Here is a 22,806-nt window from a genome sequence, read left to right on the forward strand (position 1 = left end):
CCTGGCGTTAAATGGTTACTGGAGCCCATAGTAAATTATGCGCCACGCACGTTGAGATATAAGTTCCCGCCCTTTAAACTGAAACGCATTACTGCTTCACGGCAGAAATAGGCAGGGTGGTGATACCTACCCGTGCGGACTCACACGAGGTTCTACCACCAGTAAAACTACACTTTTTAACATTTTAAAAGAAGAACCTCATAGGTACCGTTAGAAAAAAGTTTCACTCTAAAGTCTCAAACCATGAACGTTCTATGTCAATTCCGAGTACCTATTACAATAGAACGGCAATTTCACACTTTAACCCCTTATATTTTATCCCGGACCTCACCTCGTAACGATACTATTCAAGGGTGAATGTAATGAGGAGAATCGAATTGCAATTCGATCATTTGTAATTGGTTCGTTCGACTGCAATTTAGACCTCGTTAATTATGACGGGAGACTGTTTTAATCCGACGCTGGCATTGGTCCAAGTTACAGGCGATAGCTATCAAATATTGTATTTTGTTTTTATGATGATGATGATGATCAGTTATGCCATAAGTTGATATAAAAATTGAAGACCCCTAATTTCGAATTTACAACAATGAGCTTAGTCGCCGGATATACTCCGATATATTACTACAATAGTTTTCTATATAGCCAATGTTGATACTGTTAATTCTCGACGAATAATACTAGCCTTCAAGTAAGAAAAACAGTAGTTGGTGACATGAGTTAAAAGAATTCTGTTGTGTTTTATGCAATGCAAAGGACTTTTTATAATCGCTTACACAGGCACGTTTTAATGGAGTAAACTAGCTTATGATTGTCTTCGGGTCAAATATTAGTTTTTTATCAAATACTTTGCCATGCGAAGACTGAATTGGAACGTTTATTTTCTGAAATTAAATATAAGATAAAACTGAATTAAATTAACTGAGATGATATGTAATAATGTGGAAATAAAATAGCTGAAAATAGAGTTTTGAACACTCGGGAAGCCACATTCCGCAATTTGGGTATATATTTTGACACTCGTACGCTTTCTTTCACAGATGCTAAACAGTTAAGAAAACGTTGTTTTATATTTTAACCCAAAACAATAATATTTATTTATTTATTTTTATATCTTTAAAACACCGCGTTCCCTCCAAAAAATACGAATTTTATGATCTTATTATTGTAGATTGCATTATGATTTTTGGAATAAAAAAAATACGGTAATTAAATAGCTTATAAAATATAACTAGAATCCACTGTGAAAATACTCATAACGACAAACGCTACCTCTTAAGACACGGACGCGAGAACATTACAGACGAACTCTTTGATAATTTTATTAGCATCCAGAGGAAAATTTTGTAAATTCGTACTGCAGTCCCGAATTGTTGTTTCATTAATTTGCACTTTTAACATTGCAACTCCTGACAATAAATCGAAAGCTATCATCGAATCAACATTTATTTAACATGTATTTATTTTTATTGCAATAAGTCATTAAATACGTGCCAAATCTTATTCTTTGTTTATCGGTTGAGATTTTTTTATTGCTTGGACGAGCTTCGGCCCACCTAATCTTAAGTGATTACCGGAGCCGGCACCTAGAGACATGAGTTGTAAGGTCTCACTTTTAACAGTACAACACAACGGCTGCCCCGCCCTTCAAGCCGAAACGCATTACTGCTTCATGGCAGAAATAGTCTAGTCTAGAACCTGAATCGTAGGACGTCTTGTGAGTCCGCACGAGTAGGTACCACCCCGCGTATTTCTGCCGTAAAGTAGTAATGCGTTTCGGTTTCAAGGGTGGGGCAGCCGTTGTAACTATACTGAGACCTTCGAACTTATATCTCAAGGTGAGTGGTGTCATTTACGTTGTAGATAGATATCTAACGGATTACGGTCCGGACGATTACCGGAGCGCATAGACATGGGCTTAACCTCTTTTCTCTATAATAATATAAAAATGTGTTCGTCTATTCCAGATTTGTTCGAACTTAAACAAGTGCGTCTGCAACCGAGGCTGGACGGGTCCAGATTGTTCACAGCACGACGCCCTCCCACCCTCGCCGACTCCCTACGTACCAGAGAACGCCACGAAAGCAGCATACAACATGACCAAAAAGGAAACACCGTATGGTGAGTCCATCCCAGTATCGGAACCTCTAGTTTAGAAAATTGCAAACGGAACGATGCAAATTGATTGAAGTTCTTCGATACGTATTTTGGTAACCACTTATCAACTGAAGGACCGTAATTTAGTCTTTTTTTGGAGACAGTAAATATGTTGTTAAATGTTACCACTAAATAGACCTATAACTTTTAAAAGTACCTTTGAAAGCAATAATAAGATCCATTGCATTCAGTACTTGCAGAAAATGTCACAGATGCTTACATTTGGGAAAAGAAAACGAACGTACAACTAACGTACGAACCGATTAATTTATATTTATATTTTCAGGTTACTGATACGAATTCCTATTAATATTCCCCCTACTTACTATCGTGTAATTGGCTGTACAGATCCGAGCACTGCTTTTCAAAATCAATAAAAATAGCTTGATCGCGTCGCGTTTAAAACACTCGCTCAAGAAAACATTGAACATCGCGTCATTTATACAGTTATCGCCACTTGGTTAGTTGTTTGAATGCCTGGTTGTGAGCCAAAGGCATTGCTCGGAGCTGGTGTGTGATAGCGCGGGCGGCGCCGGCGCACTAACGCGCGGGACCCATCTCGTTACAGGTGAACACGAAGGGAATAAGATGAGCACCATGAACATGGTGATTTTGTTGCTCGCGGTCGTCCTCTCTGTGTTCGTGGGGTTCGCCTGGATGGCTTACTGCTTCAGGTAACAGCCGGTAACTCGGTGTTGTCGCACTGCCTGTCGTGTCGTGTCGTGTCGTGTCTTGTCGTGTCTTGTCGTGCCTGTGACCTCGCGCGAGACCCCGCGGCGCCGGCGCCCCCGCCCCGGGCCCGAGCGACCCCCCCGCACTCGTAGAGAGCTCCAATGCGAGGGCGTCGCTCGACTCACACCCTTTTCTTTGGGCGCAGAGAACTACCACGGCTCGAACACGGTGTTCCTCGTGGCGGTCCTCATGTCTGTGGTAGGGGGGGTATTCATAGTATTTGCCCTGAGCGCTCTCTGCTACAGGTCAGTCGTAGTACACAAAAACTTCTCCCTGTGCCTAAGGTTAGTGAGCAGAAAACAGACCAAAGGTAGTCTTTGAGAAGAAATTTAAATCGTCACCTTCGTATCACTTGTATGTTTATTTAGACGTTTAGAAGTTGGTGTTTCTGTTCATTTTTACGTCGGCGATTGGGTTTTTGTTTTGAACGTTTGTGTTGGTTACGTTTGTGGTCGTAGAGCTAATGTTGGCGGGTGGCGCGCCGGTGCGGGCCTGCGCCGCGTCGACGCGCCACAACTGCATTTGATCTGTGGTTCTGTGTCGCGCCGGCCTCGCTGCATGCCGACAGGGCTTTCCTCGTTCAACTCGAGATACCTCGACTAAACCCTTAAGATTCTGGGCTCTTGGATGTATGCATTGGCTTTATGTGAACTGTGACTCGTTTTCGTTTCCTTTCTTGGTCGGAGTCCGCGTCGCCGGGCGGACCTTGACAGCCCGGCGGCGCGTTCGCTTCTATATCTTCTACTAACAGCCGACTAACGTTGTGCTAGCCGCGAACTAACAGCTAACAGCCACTAATGCTGTACTAACGGACGGTAATAACGCAGCGCCGAGGTACGTACACGAGAAGATATAGAACGCTCGACTTGTCACCATCACTACCACTATCTACCACTCAATTCTACTGATCTTTTGCACGAGAAGCGAATGTGCGATGCACGGATTCTTCTTTCGAGCAGCTGTCTGTCTAGTTAGCAACGCCTAATGTTAAATTTAAGAACATCGGAGTTTTTCCAGCAAAACAACAATAATTTACGAACACAGAGATAAATGACGTTAAGGTAGCAGCAGTAATGAAATTTATACATTCAAAAGTTATTAAACAAACAGCCAACTTGCAATTAAATGTTCTCAAAATCATTCCTCGTAAAACACTGCTGGAATCTTCCACGCGAAACTCAATCGAGCAAAAATTTAAGCATAACGTAACCAAAAATTGCTGGAAAGACTCTTAAACACGTAAGCTAATCTCAATTTCTAAACAACTAACTCCATAACATTAAATTCCCATGAGGAATGAAACGAAAAGAACAATTAAAATATTTAAATTATCCAGATCGATTTTTAAGCAATCTTTGAAATTGAATTTGAAATAGTATCTGATATCCAATAGCGCCAGTCTTTGCTTTTGAAGATTCAATAAATTGCTAAAATATGAATTTTGAGGACGGACGGCGAAATTATGAAACAGAGTCATCTTGCCTTGAATTCATCGTCACATCGCCTTTTCTGTTATCGCACTTCAATAAACCCAAAAAGTACCGTCAGCAAAATAAAAATATGTTAAAATAATAATAAAAACTTTAGATAATAAATTCAAAATAAATATCTAAGATTTCGTTATATACAAACAAACAGATAAATATACCGAGCTAATAAAAGCGCGTTAAAAAGTATTTAATTTATTAAGCTCTTTTTCTGATAGACTCATGGTTGGGAACATACGATGATATCTAGTATACCATCGGGATCATAATTTATTCGCGAAGCAGTCAATTAAATATCATTACAAAAAAAAAGCATGTTTCATGGCTTACAATAAATAATACCGTCCTCATTTTTCAATTTCGAAATTAGAATTCCTATAAAAAAAAAACTTATTGCTGTAATTTGCCCTTTGTTATCGATATTGTAAACTTAATCGATTGATCTGAGTGTGCGTTCCTACGCCACGCCTGCCCGCTAGGAAAAAGAGCACATCGAGAAAGTACGACCCGCCCTACGTTAAGAAGCCCATAGCGAAGAGCTTCGCCGCGGGTTCGACGACCTCCAACAATTCGCAGGAGGACATATCGCTCGATGGCGGGAAAATGCACTCTTTCAACAACACTTTCAGGTGACACTATCAACTTACCAATTGTAGCCAATCACTAGTCGTGATTAGAAACACTTTTACGGTTAAATTTCATTAAACTTTCAGTGGGATGTTCAATTTTTGAAGTGAAACTTCATCAGAATCGTTGTGATTTCAAACTCGATGAAAAGAAAAGTCCATAGAGAGTTTTTTTAATACAGTGCCATCTATGAGATTTTTTTAATACTAACGTCTGTATGAAACCTCTTGTAATGAATTTTAATATAGGATTATACGTGAAGTTAAAATATCAATTCACAGAGGGCGCTACCTCATACTATAAAAGATGATTTACAATTTTATTTACTAATGACAAAATTTTACATATACTTAAACATTTAGGATAATTGTATTTTAATTTTTGAAGGTTTCACTTCTACCACGTGTGAATTGCACACATGTATTTTTTTTGTATGTTTAGCAGTAAGTAATTACCCAGAATCGTAAAAACAAGAATTATATGAATCAGACATGAGACTTAGTTCCTTTTCAAACTAGTTGTGGAGGTCATTAAAGTGTTTGCATAGTTAGGGCAAATCAATAAGTCGCACTGGTTAGGGTTAATAGTTACTCTGTCTTTTTCTGCAACGAAGCGAACCATTTTGAAAGTTAAAAAACTATTTTTCATTACGCGCAATGTACTCAGTCAGCTGACGCGTTGCATCTCCAATATCAGACGTGAAGTCCGTCAGTCGTTATCTTATACCTTTAAACGAGAAATTCTTGTATCTGCAATCTGAATCTCGGAAACGGCTCCAACGATTTTCATAAAATTTAGTATACAGGGGATTTCGGGGACGATAAATCGATCTAGCTACGATTTATTTTCAGAAAATGTTGTTTTATTCGTGTTTTCAATAATCAACTTTATCGATAATCAACTTTATGACTCTTCCCGACATCTATTGGAGAATAATAATACTATTTTTCTTAATTGAGAGCAACTAACTGCTTTAAAGACACAACAAGATGGCGTTATAAGAAAAATATATACCGAGCAAATCTCGGTCCTCATCTAGTTGGTTCTTACGTAAACTGCTTCTTCAATTTTCTTCTACGTCCTTGTTTTTTATGTGTGCTACCAATTATTACTACGTGTTTTTAATTTCTTCTTTCTTTTGTTTGTGGGATCTGGTGTAACAGAAACCTGTTGAGGTACGTCCGTCGAAGCTACGAGTCGAGCACCGCAGTCGTTTTAATGAGCTCACAAAATGCGCGCTTTAACATAACGCTTGTCCTTAAAATGTATTTGGACACGAATGGACCACGATTTAGCTGATTCGCACATCACATTACGCGATAAAAACACGCTTTAATGATTCAAATTCGCGCATTTTTAACTTTGAGACGATAACGTGAATCATAAATAAATGCATAGTTAACGAGAAAATTGCTTCTGAAGTGTCTATCCGCCCGAGGGAAACAAATATATTCAAGGAACGTAGATTTTGCTGGCATGAATAAAGTTATAACTTAATGATTTAGGGTAGTTACGATCAGAGTACTTTACCTGTGAGGCAGGATGTGGATTTTTACTGGTGGTAGGACGTCTTATGAGTCCGCGCGGGTAGGTACCACCACCCTGCCCATTTCTGCTGTGAAGCAGTAATGCGTTTCGGTTTGAAGGATGGGGCAGCCGCTGTAACTATACTTGAGACCTTAGAAATTATATCTCAAGGTGGGTGGCACATTTACGTCGTAGATGTCTATAGGCTCCTGTAGCCACCTAACACCAGGTGAGCTGTGAGCTCGTCCACCCATCTAAACAATAAATAAATAAAAGTGGGTGCAGCGGTGTTAGGTATATTAGTATCTATGCCATTTTGACCGCGCGCTTAGTAGAGGGCACTAGGTTAAAGATTGCACACGGATGCTGCGTGAGTTATAGACGCCTTTGGTACAATAGTCACACCACCCACCACAGCTTATTATGTCAATAATAACACAGATGCATAATCAGATTCTGATAAAATTGTCGATAAATGAGAAACAGCAATTCCGGCAGGAGAAATCAGCTTGATACATAAAGTCGAGATCACCAAATCGTACTTACTAATCAACCACTAGGAGTAGTTTTGGAGTTTTTAGCGAAAACCCTAGAGATCACACATCATTATTTTTGTATCTTAGCTATTTAGACCGGTTTCACAAATATGCGTGTTGTTCAAGTTTCGCTTTTTTTTAGAATAAAGTACCACGACTGTGATCTTAACGTAAATTTTGATTTATTCCAGCCGAGATTCGCAGCGTGTCATATTCAGACATGGCAATCACATGGCAGGGGCCAGCAGTACAAGTAGATATCCGTAAGTAAATATTGACGGTGTCAAAGTGAATACGGGTACTATCCAATCTTGACAGCTTTAAAACAACAATATTAAAGTAATGTCTGTAAACAAACAAAAGCCAAGCTTATCGAAAATATATTTTGCTTAGGACAGGAATGGGGAAGGGACAAATTATCATCATACCGCTGAGAGGAATCACGGAAAATTTGGTTCATTGACTATTGGCCATTGGTCATTGATTACACTTTTTATTTATTTACTATGCACATAATACACATCACAAGCTAAAAAGATACACGATAAAATCAAAAACAAATAAAAAATCTGGCTTGTAATATAATATATTATTTTATCATATTATATTATAAGGGCTCTGGTATAAGCTCAATACAAAGTGAATGCGAACACATCGCATTATAAGACAAAATTGGAGTTTCTCTCAAAAAATGTTTTGTTGCCTTGTCCTTTAAAGGTTTATCGCTTATTATATCAGCAGAATAGAATTTAAGGAAATGTGTACATTTCAGAGATCACAAGCAAATGAAGCGGGTGCATTCTGGTAGCGAAGACGAACCCACACATTCAGGTAGACCTTTACTTGTATCATTAATATTAAGAAATCCTATATCGTCTTTTCGCATGAAAAGTGTACAATTCACAAAAATATTCGAAACTGAGTCAATATTCGGAATCATTTGGTATCACGAGTATTTTTCTCATGAATACTGTCAAAAGAGCGTTGTTTAGTTTAAGTTTTTTTTTTAGTTTACCTATACTTTGACTACTACTAACAAAATTAATACATAATTTTATATTTCTTTAAAGGCAAATAATGTAACTGGTAAAAAAAAAAAAAAAATGTTGCAAAAATTATTAATATTAAAAATATCACATGTTAAATCTTTAAAACACTCTCCTGTAAAATTAGTAAGTTTTGGAATTAAACAGCTTTAATGCGAGAAGACGCTATGTCTGTCATTCTGATTATTAGCACCTGGTACCTTTAAGGCCTAAAAAGCTTCTTCGTCTCCTTCTAAAGCTAGCAACTGTAATTCTCTCTAGAGCTTAAGTATGAATGGTTCGGCAAGAATCCGATAATTTAAAGAGATAGTTTACCAATTCGCAATGCATTTGAAATTTCTCGTCATTTGCCGATTTAAACTCTGGCCGATCCAAAACAACATTGCCAGCTCATTTTACAATCATGATCTCAATTAGATCGAAAACCTCATGCGATTCCAGGCGAAGAAGACATAGCATTCATAGACGTAGCCTCTAACTCGATGGCGAAATTGCCAGAAAAAGGTATCCTGAAGAAGCACGGGTACGGAGCTGTGGATGGGAAGGACAAATGGGGAGACGACTCGCAGTCGGAGCAGCTCGAGGCTGGCTCGCAGTCCGATGGGCAGGAACCGGCAGGGGCTGTTGCCGATATGGAATACAAGTTTAAGGTGCCCATATTTTATTTTAATAATCCTTAAAATTATGAAATTGTTTGTCTTCGTCGTATGCATTACGTATTTTATATATTTATTGCTTAGATGGGTGGGCGAGCCCACCGCCCACCTGGTGCTAAGTGGTTACTGGAGCATGAGCTCCATATCTAAGGAGATATCTACAACGTAAATGCGCCACCCACCTTGAGATATAAGTTCTAAGGTCTCAAGTATAGTTACAACGGCTGCCCCACCCTTCAAACCGAAACGCATTACTACTTCACGGCAGAAATAGGCAGGGCGGTGGTACCTACCCGCGCGGACTCACAAGAGGTCCTACCACCAGTAAACCTATAATTATATATTCCTCACTGTATTCGGTACTAGCTGGTTACTGTGGATCGCACGACATTACAGGATCTGAACGGCTACCACGAGAACATAATAGTGGCCTTGAAGACGGCCGCGGCGCAACGTGCGAGCGCTGCAGGAGGCTCCGGTGATCTTCGCTCCCTCCAGGACTACGAGTACAAGGAGCGGAGGGAACGAGCCCCCAGCGCAGAGAAGATCCACGACGCGGAACTGCGAAGACAGCGCCCCGACGACGAAGAGGACGACGCTCCACAGTGCGCCCCCATCAGAATCAGGAACCTGGAGGACTTGATACGGCAACTAGAGCACCACTCGAGCAGACACATGAGCCCGTCCGGCTCTGAAGATATAAGGATGTCGGAGACGGAAGCCGATCGACACTACAGGATCGAGCCTGGAGAGATCCCACCGTGAGTGTCATTTCATATTTAATTTTGAAATAGTCCTCTAATATTAATTCTTTGCTTGTTCTTTGAAATGAAGTGTTTTAATAGAGTATAAATAGTTAAATATTGGCCAGATTTTTTTTCTCTTACCTATGGTGATAGCCTTGAGAGGCTATATCAGCTTCGCACTAGCGTGTAGGTGAGCTCACGGGGCTCTAACCGGAGTGGTGTTAACACTAGCCCTAGCAAGAACAGTGCTTCGCAGAATCTACAACCAGATCGGAAACGCGACCCACTGAGAAGATCCGGCGAGAAACTCAGTGGGCTGTGTCTATAGGTTAGTTCGCTTCGATGGCCAGAAAATTCTTAAGTGGCGAAAGCGTACCGGAAGACGTAGCGTGGGTAAGCCTCCCACAAGATGAACCGACGATCTCTCGAGGTTCGTGGGGATCCGCAGGACTGGTCTTTGTGGCGAGGCTTGGGGGAGGCCCTATGTCCAGCAGTGGACGTCCCTAAGCTGATCTATATTAATATTATAAAGCTGAAATGTTTGTTTGTTTGAACGCGCTACTCTCAAGAACTACTGGTCCGGTTTGAAAAATTCTTTCAGTATTAGATAGCCCATTTATCGAGGAAGGCTATAGGTTATATAACATTACGGTAAGACCAATACAAGCGGAGCGCCAATAAATAATGTTTCAAAATTCTATTAACATTCTATAATTCAAAAATATTTACACTTTCTACGTAAATGAAGTAGGGGTACAATTTAGCGTTATGCCAAAGTAACTATTCCACGCGGACGGAGTCGCGGGCAAAAGCTAATAAGAAGAATAAATAGTTGTAATTTCAAACACCCCACTAGTCGATGTCGCGGCCGCATCCCCGGCGAAGAGGAAGCTCACTTCTCGTACCGTTACCGCGGCGGGTCTGGCCGGCACCACAGCGCGATGTTCGGCGCCGGCCCGCCCCCTGCGCCGCGCCTTCCCCCCGACGAGGACGCGCTCTACGAGACGGCCGACGCCGAGCGACTCCGCGACGCACCAGACAGCGAAAGGTGAGACACACGAATTTCGCCCCCCCTCGATTTTGGGCCAATATAAATTTCGATACAACTTATTGCACTTAACGGCTACTGTATAACTATTTTTGTTTTTAAGAAATTTTATGACCTGGTAACTGAGACTTTTAAGCCATGTCTTATTTAAATTTATATTCTTATTTTTATGAAGAAATGAAGTGAAATGAAATGAAGATGATTAATTTGAGATATTAATCAACTGGGATGAAATTAAATTAAATGGGATGAAATATAATCTCAGTAAAATGGTGGTCGTTTACTGAAATTTTTTCAGTGGACTTTTTGGTGGATCCCGAGAAGTTACGTCCAGCTTCTTTGTTTCATTTTCCCACATTTGTGCACTTTCACAGACATTAAACAGTTAATAAACCACCATTATTACACATTTAAACCTGAAGAAACAGTAAATAGACAAAATAAAACAAATCACACAGCTTCACTCCTCGCGTTCCTGCCAAAAAGTTCCTGTTCAACTAACATTTTACTGTATGCAGCTGTAAACCGATAATGTTGACATATTGAAAAACAGTTGGCCCGAAATCGAGATGACATTAATGAATACAATTGTACCCAATTGGCAATAAATAAGACTAGGAACTCCCTCCATTCAAAATTTGTTAGGACAAACACAACACAGATACAACTATGGACATTATTCTTGGACATCAGTTTGACGTTTGCCTCAAATCAGTTTTATCTTTTTTGTCTTGGCGGTAAAATGAATGACAATCCAATTCTTTTTTTTAATTACGTTTATCCACACCAGACTATCCAAGTTACATATTATAAGCTGATAAGTTGCCTGTAGTAGACAAGTCATAGTTGAGAACACATTTTATGATGTACATCCAACCCGAACCCAAGGTATCCATCTCAATATCCATCAATATAAGATCGGCTTTAACTGTTCATTAATAGTGTAATGATGAAGATTTAAACAGAGCTTGTATATCTTGACAACTTATAATGAACGCACTCGCCTCTCCCGCCTCTCCTAAGTTGAGTTTTTGGCGGGGCTCGCAACGAAAAAAACATTTTTTATGTTTTATATTTAAAGGGCTCAGTTCTTTTAACTTTTTTCCCCCTACCTATTCGCTGGTAGCCTGAGGACTAATCCAGGTGCTCTGAGCTCACAGGCTCAACTTGAAAGAGTTTACTAACACTGACCTTTGCAAGAACAATGCTTGGCAGAATCTACCGCCGATTCAGAGTCGCTCTTCTCACTGCCAAGACAATATATTCTATCAATCATTTAACTGATGTTCAAGAATGTAACAATTTATTTAATTTTTATCCTGTATTTTGTTTCGTAAAATATCGAGTTTTTTTGTATTTTCCTTGTTGTTTCGACTTAACACTGCAATTATAGAATAAACAATTTAAAGAATTACCTGTCGTACCATACCATACATTTTGACGTTTTCAAGGCATCTTTAAGCGAATCATGGATATTCGACCTTAATTAATTAATAGTAATAAAATTACAATTAATGTATCTCTAATGTCGTGATACAGTAATTAGCAGCCTGAATAGGATAGATTACTGATCACTAATACAATCAGTGACTTTTCCACGGTCGTGTGCTGAAAAAATGTGTTAATTTTGTACCGATTCATTTTAGAGATTGTTAAATTTGGTTGATTATTTAAAATTCTGATTTTGTTTCATTGATTTTGTTTTTAAAAAATATATATATATATAGTTTTTAAACACTATACACTGAACTAAACTCTCTGAGACTGGCTCCACGGTAGTAAACTAAGTAAATAATTGAGAACAAACAGATTCTCGGCTTCACGAATACAAAATGATAATGTAAGATCTTGTTATATCAAAAAGCCGTGGAGGCCAGCAACGAGACACCGCCTCGACTCTCCGTTCCTCTTCTCTATCATTTTCTAGTGATGAATTTATTCAAGCTCAACAACAGTTAGCCCCGTGGGCGAGTGAGGAGCGAGTGGGGCGGCCATCTCACCGCCGGGCTCCGTCCCCGCCCGACGAAGACTCCCCTGCCGCCTTCCCCGAGTACACACACTGACACATACGACACTCACCCTACCGATAGCTTAGCACTCCAGCTCACGCCTAGAGGCTCCCCACCAGGGCCATAGTGAACGTACGCGGAAACCGCCCGCCGCTTGTGAATACATAGTTGTCCTTAGCGAAACCAGTGAATTGTAAATATTGAATTAAATGCACTAAACGATATGACTGAAACGTAGTAATTGAATTTTAGAGTTAAACGTTATGTAAGTCGTTGCGGTGTGTCGACGTGGCGCCCGAGGAGGCTCTGGGCCGCGTCAGGGCTCCACCGTGTCGTCACGGTTTATGAGTATAGCGAGTCTGTTTAAGGAGCTCTTCGGACGTCACGACGCTGTGCGTTTAATGTTAAGACTCGTCGTTGTATGAAAGTAGCTTAAGATACAGTTGTACGGTGCCGAGGTCCTTTGAGACGTCGAGTTTGCTTACGTTCGACAACGGACGTGGGTCGAGTAGCTTGCAAATTAGATAGGCGAATAACAAATTGAACTAACGTAATCTTAAGCGGAGCTTTAATGTAACGTGTCCTAGTTCGAGGAGCCGGCCCGGCCACCACGAACGAACGAAAGAACGAACTCGACGTCGCTCTAGGTCTCTCAATGTTCTATCGTAGTTGATGTTTCAAATGAACTCAGTTTAAGAGCCAGCGGTGCCTGGAATCGTTCAAGCGACAACGACTCGTTCGTATCGTAAAAATTAACAATTTGACATTTGTAGTTTTGAAACTATTGGAATACGTAATTAATATAGGACATGGGCCGTTGCGTGTTGAATGCTACGACTCTAGCGGCCTAGACGAGAAGCGAGTCGGCCCTATTTTGGTCGGAACACTGCTGGCTCTTGACTCTGGCGTCGTATGAGTTGTCCACGTCCCGGTGACGTGATGACGTAGACACGGTGACGCGCCGCCCGAAGGGGGCGACCGGCAACCGTCCCGGAGAGTATCACCGTCGCATCGCCTCTCCGAACGCGCGCCCCACTTCGCATTGTCAACAATGAACACCAATTTAGACGTTTCAGTTTTGTACGCTCTCCAACGGACCCTTTCTATTGAGTGATCTCGAACCACCGTGCACCGTTTACTCGATATAAACTAGCCGTTAAATACACATATTCTAAAACTAAATGTGAATAAAAGTTAATTCGATTCGTCAGAATATCTACGTATGTATTATTATTGTGTCGCTCTTAAAACGAATTTACGCCAAAGAACGTATGAAGGAGATGTAATGTATGTTAAATCTTAACGTGTTATAGTTTGCGTGTTTATTTTATTGTGACAGTTTTAGGATGTTATCGTTTACGCTAGGCTAGGTGGCGCGGCCACGAATCTAACACATATGTAGTTAATGCAGTTTAAATAAATGAATTGATGTGTGCGAGTGGCTCCTCGGTGACCGCTCGCTCCGGTAGTTCACCAGCGCTGCGGGGCCCAACGCCCTCCCGCATAATTACTCTCATAGATACTCGTTATTAAGTAAGTCTAAAATAGATACTATGAACACGTACAGGGTAGATGTGATTGCAATACTCTGTAACTGGGTGTCGCTCGCACTACGGAGACCTGTCCCGTCGTTTCATGGATCACGTACACCATCGGTCTGTGCCTCGACTCGGGCATCCAAAACGGGACTGTCTCTTAGTCTCGTACAATGTGGTCACCCTGCACGCGTTTCGTTTGGTTCGCGGCGAGCGCTCGTCACCCAGAGGGCGTCACGTGCGCGCGTTCTGAACTATCAAACCGTCTGTGCGGTCGCAATGACCTTATGTCGAGGTCGTAAGGTCTGTTTTGGCACGTCGACACAGGCTCGGTTTGTTCGCGTAGGCCTAACACGTCAATTGCGAACGGCGCCGGACATCGCCATTGCTCACGGTAGTGCTCTGTAATTTATACGAATATTCGTAATTTTAGTATTTTCGTTTTAAGTTTTATTATTAAGTTTTGTAATTAATTGAACAATTATATAAGTATAACATTTAAAATATGGCACAAAATTTTAATGTGTCCTAAACGTTTTTTTATCGATGTAATAGGTATGTATTTGAGACGTGAAAATAACTGCGTGTGAATAATGTATCTTTAAGAATTTCAATAATCATTGATTTACTCGTAGGAATATGTATAATAAAAAAACTCATCTAATATTATAATGATGTTTAGGAAGAAAAATAATTTAGTCATGAAAGTCTTTCGAATCACAAGGTTGCGGAACTCGAGTCGGTTTTTCTAGAACTTTTCTTTTTTTTCCTTCCTATGCTGATAGCCTTGAGAGGCTATATCAGCTTACCCTAGCGTGTGTAGGTGAGCTCACGGGGCTCAAGCCGGAGAGTCGCTAACACTGACCCTAGCAAGAGCAGTGCTTCGCAGAATCTACCACCGGATCGGAAACGCGACCCACTGAGAAGATCCGGCGAGAAACTCAGTGAGCCGTGTCTGTGGGTTTCTATAGAACACGGCGGGATGTATCCGCGTGACTTTAGCGGATATATTTCACGAGCAAACCGATCATAAAGCATTACTAGTTCGGTCGCAAATCAATTCAAGGGGTGATAAGCTATTTGGTTTAAGCGCCATTCCGCTTAATACGCGACATTTCTCTTTGAAATTAAAGGTCCGTTTTATTTTGTATTAGCATCAACAGTTCGATGTTTTTAATTGAACTTCAATGAAGGTTACTCGATGTAAATAGCTGAAGATTTTTTTATGCTACGATATTTTTTCCAAATTTTAAAAATTAAATGGCTCTCTTATGAATTTTTTTTTTATTGCTAGATCTGTGGACAAGCTCACAGTCCACCTGGTGTTAAGTGGTTACTGAAGCCCATAGACATCTACAACGCAAATGCCGCCACCCACATTGAGATATGAGTTCTAAGGTCTCAGTATAGTTACAGCGCCTGCCCCACCCTTCAAACCGAAACGCATTACTAACCGGTTAAACCAATTAAACCAATAATCCACCGGTTAAACCAATAATCGAAATTAAACCGTAATCATTGACATTTTAAGATATAGGGATCATCTAGATCTTAAGATGTAGAGAGATCATCTACATCTTAAAACAAACAAGCTTATGCTCACCTAATGGTGAGTAACCACAACTTTCCATGTACTCCAATAGCTGCCTATAAACTCAAATAACTCAAATAACAATACGGGCATACTCAAATAACTAACTGCCAAAACGGTCATGAAATAAATAAAAAATATACAAAATACAAACAAACAACAACTTTTCGTAGCTTTAAATAATTTTCTTTCCCGGAGCGCTACTATTGTGGCCTGATTACTTTAATTACTTTATTTTCTTGCTTATTTGCTGGTAGCCTGTAACTATACTTGAGACCTTAGAACTTACACCGCAAGGTCGGTGGCGCATTTACGTCGTAGATGTCTATGGGCCAAGTAACCACTTAACACCAGGTGGGCTGTGAGCTCGTCCACCCAACTAAGCAATAAAAAAAAGCCTAAGAGGCTATTCCAGCCAGTAGCTGAGCTCACGTGCTCAACCTGAGACAGTTTGCTAATACTGGCCCTAGCAAAAGCAGTGCTTAGCTGAATCTACTGAGTAGATCCCGCGAGAAACTCAGTAGACTGTGTCTATGGGTTCGTTCGCTCATCAAACTCTTCGACGACTTCGACAAGGACGATGACCGGTGCTTGAAGAGCCTATAAGCACTGAATGTGGGTCTGGGGGATTCGATAAGACATGTTTAGATAAGACATGACAACGCAAAGCCGACACGATAAGAGGGTTTTCATTCCGTAATTAACGCGCAATGTATAAGAAGTAATGGATTGTGACCGTCTCTCCAAAATGAAGGATTACTTATTTCTTTGTGACTACGTTATCAATTTAACTAACTCTACTTTTAATAAAAGAAAAACATTTTAATTTAGAATCATTAAAATTTATTAAATAGAAATGTCTTATATGTTGTTTTTTAAATACACGAAAAATGTGTTCATTATATTTTAAATGTAATTGCAATATGTATTTTTAATTTTAAAAACACTGACAAAATCTATGTGTAATTAATAATAGTAACGTAATTATTTTAGATAGGATTATGAAATCGTTCAGTTTAAATGTAAACTAGATATATTTTCCTTTTTCATATTATTATTATTATTATAATAATATATAAAATTACGAAAATTCGTAAAATAAATGTCCACACTACCGAACTTACTGATTTAGGAATGTTATATTAAGTGATATTATTATGTAAAATAATAAAAAATAAAATAATAATGAATACGAATTTTAAAACGGAATAAACCATCGTACGAAGTTAATTATTATTTTACAATCATTTTTGGTTCTATTATCGTTTCGTTTTCAAACCTTGTAAATATTTGGCTATATGGTTTATCGAATGAATGTAACATATTATTATTAAATGAGGAAAATAGATGAACACACATTTTTTTTGCTGTTTTATTTACAACCTCGTATCTAAGCGCTCTCATCACACCATTGATGTTCTTCTGTCTCACAACAGAGAAACATATTATAATTTACAAACAAATTATAATTTGCGTAATTACTGGTGGTAGGACCTCTTGTGAGTCCGCGCGGGTAGGTACCACCACCCTGCCTATTTCCGCCGTGAAGCAGTAATGCGTTTCGGTTTGAAGGGTGGGGCAGCCGTTGTAACTATACCTGAGACCTTAGAACTTATATCTCAAGGTGGGTGACGCCACCCACTTAACACCAGGTGGGCTGTGAGCTCGTCCATCCATCCAAACAATAAAAATAAAAAAAAACATAACGATATATAACAATACTATGAGTTTCAAAGAGAAACAAGTCTGAATTTGAGTGGAATTGGTAAGTATTAGATATAGTTCCATTAAAATAGACGTATTAATTCCCGCTCTCCATCCCCAGTGAAGGGAGGAAGTCCGGCGATTTCTTCCTGACAAAAAAAAAAGACGTATTACTTATGTAGATTCTATTGTTATTTTTTCATAAGCAAAATTTACGATAACAGTCAAAGAGAACGTTAAAATATAATCGACTGTTTCATTAGGGGAAACATACTTCAATTACATTACAATGCTATTACAATTTAGATTGCTTAGATAATATAAATTTAACGACCTACGAGATGTTTATCGGCGGCTAAAATACATAATTTCAATACATTAAATTAAATTGAGGCCATCAATGCAAAAGTGGCGTAACCCACAATTTTTTATATTCAAGCTTATATTATGACGTATATTGGAATTTGTTTAAAATACGTAAATAAAAATTTATGCAAAACCGGCCTATACATAGTTTCACCTATAGATAACATATTCCATAGACAACATTTCACCCATAGATAGTTTTATAAACATTCATTTTGCGCGTATTGCTTTTTTGACTACTCAAATTCAAATTCATGAAAATTCGAACCTAATTGCCTCCAGACTAACTATGGTAAGCTTAGGCCACTTTTGCGCTGACGGCCTCAATTAGCCTATATCTCATTAAGTCGTCGTGGCCTTAAAGATGAGACACCGGATTTTTATTTTATACCTTCATCACAGAAACTATTCATATATAAGAATTAAATACATAATTCATAAAATAAATTGGTTTCTGTTTTTTTTTCCTACCTATTCGCTGTTAGCTTAAGAGGTTATTCCAGTTAGGCCCGGACGGGCAGGTGAGCTCACGGACTCAACCTGAGGGAATTTGCAAACACTAGCCCTAGCAAGAGCAGTGCTTCGCTGAATCTACCACGGGATCGGAATCGCGACCCACTGAGAAGATCCGGCGAGAAACCCAATGAGCTAGGTCTATGGGTGGTATCTGCCGCATCGCTCGATACGAATGCACCGGACGTCATATCCTTTAGGCCACGACGACTTCAATAAACGATATGCAGAACATAATAAGAACGGCGAGCATCTTCAACCTGCTCATACATGAGCAAGTAACCATTGGTTCCAGTTTCGACAAAGGTAACACAGTCATTATACCAATGCATTAAGAATTCAAGTCTTGTATCTCAACGCAATTATATTAAGGGTTCGTATCCTTGGATTCCATTAACTACGTAGCGGGCTCGGCTGTCAGAAATAGAAAAAAATACTACATAAATTTGATTATATACATTCATGTCTTTAGGTGTAAAACCAAATGATTTTATTACTATTACAAGAAAACACATTTCCCTAGTATCGACTATAATTGAGTGCAGTATACGTAATATGTGTAGTTAAACGACTTGTCCACAAAACTAGTAATACAGTAACAACAAAACTTTTCAAGAAATCACAAAAGATAATTAAAGTTTGAAAGGAACTTGGATGAAAATAAGAAATTTTTGTTTACTTATAGCGAAAAATCTGTGCCCTCACTACGCTTCCTCCTGATCACAAAACGAGCGTAATCATCTTTTTCAGGATCAAATGCTTTGATCTTCTCGCAATGTCCAGCCGCAGCCGCCTCCTGGATTTGATCAGCAAACGCCTTAACATCATCTCGTTTTAGTTCTATCATGTATTTCCTGGACTCCATGATAACCACAGCATCATCACGCGCCATCGACCAGAGACTGGGCTTGATGCGCGACACCATATTCTGTCCCACGAAGACCCCGTGGAACAGCCCTTGGAACTGAGGCTTATGGGGGTAATGATCTAAGGCGCTGACAGATAAGAAGTGAACTTTTCCATAGTCCACGTCAATGTACGTCTCGCGGTCTTCTCGCAACACCAACGGAATCTCGGGTCCACATTCCGAAATCTTAGCGTCCAGTTCACTCAATACAACCATACCCAAATTCCGTTCATTTTCGATTTCCATCTCGGCGACATCAAATTTCTTGTGGTTTTCCATCTCATACATCATCCGCATAACATTACGTTCGCTGATGTCAGTCGAACGCTTGTAGTTCACGCCATGGGTCGATTTCAGCATGTCTTTGTCCTCGCAATCGAGCCCCAAGCAAATGTACGGGGATGTCACAAGATCACCCAAATAGCCTCTGTGAAGGTATCGGTCTCCGCATTTATAAACACCAGCCGCAAAAGTAACGTTTGGTCGGCACACTTCAGTCTCCAACCACGTAAAGGCCACTCCGTGCTCTCTGAAATGCTTGTACTCTTGAAAGCATACAGCACTGGCGATCTCCTTCAGCCTCATATGATAGTCCCAATCGTAAACTCCATGTCTATTGTCATACCGCACTCCCAAGCTATTTCTAAGTCTGTATTCCCACAATTCACAGGCATTGTACTGATTAGTGTTTCCGGTCGTCCAGAAATTCAACAAGTTTTCCAAATAGTCCCTTTCTTTATATTTCATCTGTTCCAGGGATACACTAGGAAGTAGACAGCTCATGTAGTCAGGATTGGTGACCATACCGACCAACTGCCGGGCTTTGGCCATTACGTACCTCGAAGTTGACGGTCGCAGTAGCAGATTCCCATATACCTCGAGATAACGCCTTGTTTTCTCCAGTAAACCACATCTCGTCGTCTTTTCTAATGCCAAAGACATAAGAAGCAGTTGCCTAGCTATCAACTCCGGGCATCCGTCGATCACGAAAAGATTCATGTACCTCCGGTTGTGTCGATAAGCTTGGGCCAGAGTTTTAAGCAGATGTCTTCCATCGCAGCCTCCAATCACGAGAAAATTTAGTTCGTACGCGTGTTCATCGCCGTATTTGAGATATTCTTGCTGTAGATCTAAGGCTGGACACACACCCCAGAACATTCTTCCCTTCTTCTCAAACTTCTTGCACCGTTTTTACCAGTATGTTTATAGTATCGCGTTCAACGATATAATGATTGTCAATGTCATGGAAACGAGATGGCCGTGCCTAGGGAGTTGCCAGGCAACGGCTAATAATAATATTGTCTTTGATTATATCATTACACACGAGATGCAAAAAGCCGACTAACATTTATTAATACCGGAGATGGTTCAAAAAGTTGATGAAGTGTTAATAACCGGCTGTATCGATTAACTGCTCATGTTCGTTTACTGTAAAGCCAATATTGATATTGACTTTGTATTTATAGCCTTTCTCGTTAGAGACTTCATCTGGGATCTTCTCAATTTAACATACTTGTGTATTTACTATGAATATATGTAGAAACAAATTTATAGAAGCCAATAAGCACATGTTTTTCTTTTTCTTTCTTCTACTTTCACTTTTATACTTCTTTTCTTTTCTTTTTATCACCTCATCTCTGACTACCTCCAAACATGTTCAAATCTTTAGACCTAAACGCGGTAGTAGTAACCGCTCCACCATACATAAATTATAATGAATTGTAGTAAAAGTATTAGCCATAAAAACACTAAAACCTTTGTCGTAATTGTTAATTTACTAACATAAAGGTATTTATGTTCATGTTTTACCCTCGAAAAAAAACCTGAAAGGCCAATATTAGAGAAGTAACATCTAATTTCAACTTAACAAATATAGTTTAGATTTATAAAAATTAAATTAATTTCAACTTTCAATATAATAATAATATTTGTGTGGACGAATGTGGCATGTGACCAAATAATTTTTATTACCAATCCGTAAATGAGGTTTTTCTCAATTGTTCTTTTTTAATTGCCTTTATAGGCATTTGTATAGGCACGTCAGAGGCATAACCAAGACGCTATCTATTGAAAAATTCTTTCCTATTACTAACTGCTGAGACTTATTTAAACATTAAAGTACTAACTAAGTGATATAGATTTTTATTTAATTTTTTTATTCCGTAGATGGGTGGACGAGCTCACAACCCACCTGGTGTTAAGTGGTTGCCGGAACCTATAGACATCTACAACGTTAATGCCGCCACCCACCTTGAAATGTGAGTTCTAAGGTATCTCAGTATAATTACAACGGACGCCCCGCCCTTCAAACCGAAACGCGTTACTGCTCCACGGCAGAAATAGGCAGGCTGGTGGTACCTACCCGTGTGGACTCACAAGAGGTCCTACCATCATTAATTACGTAAATTATAATTTTGCGGGTTTGATTTTTATTACACGATGTTATTCCTTCACCGTCGAAATCATTCGTGAACGTTTCTTAAGTACGTATTTCATTACAAAAATTTTGGTACCCGCCTGCGGGATTCGAATACCGTTGCATCTCCCGACACGAATGCACCAGACGCTTTATGCATTAGGTGACGACGACTTAAATACTTATGTAACATGTTGGCTAGGTAATATAATTCTATTCAATATATCCAAATAAAGTATATATGTCTATGTGCAGGGAGACTGGAAAATAATTGAACAAATTGAAAAACTTTGTATTTAAAATTATTTTATTAATTTTGCCTTATATTATTAACAATGCCTCTTTGCTTTAAACATTAACATTAAGTCTTGGTGGCGTCTAATACATTACGAATCTTACATGTATAGTAATACAATTTCAGTCAAATTAAAATTTTATGTATGATTTCTGGTACAGTGACTAAAGTTTTTGAACAAACTCCTTCAGGGCTTAGTATGCATTAAAATAAAACCTTGAACGAAATCAATACACAGTTGGTTTCCGAGTGAAGTCAGAAATAAACTGACAAAATAGTATATTACGCACCGAGGGAGAAAAGTAGAACATTCACGCCCGCGAATTGTTTTGTCGCGAGTTCTACTTTTCTCCCTAGGTGCTTATACATTTTTTTTAAGCGCGATGAAAAGTTTGCTTTTAGTCCCTGGCACTCGGGACAAAAGTACTCGATTCTCTCCCGGTGAGAGAACTTTTCATCCCGGGGGGAAAAAAACATAATTAATTTATTTGCTAAAATCGCTTTTACGTCAGTAAGTCCGCTCGTCTTGAACAACAGCCCCGCGCAAGGTGCTATAAACAACACATAATAAAGCCAAGCACTCACTGTCAAAGAAACAGCGCGATTTCTATCATGATTCTATAAAATATAAAACAATTCCATTAGTAAAATTTTTAACGCACTCATGCTGAAATATAGTGCAGACTTTGGACCTATCAGGAATTGTATATCATCCACTCTGCACCACAGAAACATGGTGAACTAACAACAGGTTTTGGAACCTGTGGTTCTGCGGAGGGACTTTACTTCACTCTGTATTTTGTACCGTATGCTCCATGGGAAATGCTCTGAGGAATTGTTTGAGACGATTCCATCATCTTGTTTTTACTATCGCACCGCCCGCCACCGAACTAGAGTTCATCTATACT

The 22,806-nt window shown here is 39.5% G+C and overlaps 2 protein-coding genes across 13 annotated transcripts in view; one reads left to right on the forward strand and one right to left on the reverse strand.

The window, feature by feature from the left end:
* The window catches only part of mmd (disintegrin and metalloproteinase domain-containing protein mind-meld), a 937,314-nt gene that overhangs the window by 578,081 nt on the left and 336,427 nt on the right, over window positions 1–22,806 (forward strand). For 5 of the 12 annotated variants that reach the window (XM_089730674.1, XM_089730671.1, XM_089730668.1 and 2 more), the window contains 9 exons: window positions 1,968–2,121; window positions 3,035–3,173; window positions 4,856–5,005; window positions 7,258–7,329; window positions 7,839–7,897; window positions 8,554–8,762; window positions 9,165–9,529; window positions 10,371–10,562; window positions 12,490–15,661. In XM_089730674.1, the coding sequence (XP_089586800.1) occupies window positions 1,968–2,121; window positions 3,035–3,173; window positions 4,856–5,005; window positions 7,258–7,329; window positions 7,839–7,897; window positions 8,554–8,762; window positions 9,165–9,529; window positions 10,371–10,562; window positions 12,490–12,625 (1,476 nt within the window). In that variant the 3' untranslated portion in view covers window positions 12,626–15,661. Of the gene's footprint in view, window positions 1–1,967; window positions 2,122–2,725; window positions 2,832–3,034; window positions 3,174–4,855; window positions 5,006–7,257; window positions 7,330–7,838; window positions 7,898–8,553; window positions 8,763–9,164; window positions 9,530–10,370; window positions 10,563–12,489; window positions 15,662–22,806 lie in introns of those variants that run through there. The other 7 variants (XM_089730673.1, XM_089730679.1, XR_016323709.1 and 4 more) reach the window with 6 other exon arrangements.
* On the reverse strand, window positions 17,195–20,544 carry Dnaaf3 (dynein axonemal assembly factor 3). Its single transcript, XM_028182372.2, has one exon. The coding sequence runs from the start codon at window positions 20,343–20,345 to the stop codon at window positions 18,960–18,962; it is 1,386 nt and encodes a 461-aa protein (XP_028038173.2). The 5' UTR covers window positions 20,346–20,544; the 3' UTR covers window positions 17,195–18,959.

The sequence above is a fragment of the Bombyx mandarina genome, chromosome 10 (genome assembly GCF_030267445.1).
Source record: "Bombyx mandarina strain Sakado chromosome 10, ASM3026744v2".
In the NCBI taxonomy this organism is placed as follows: Eukaryota; Metazoa; Arthropoda; class Insecta; order Lepidoptera; family Bombycidae; genus Bombyx; species Bombyx mandarina.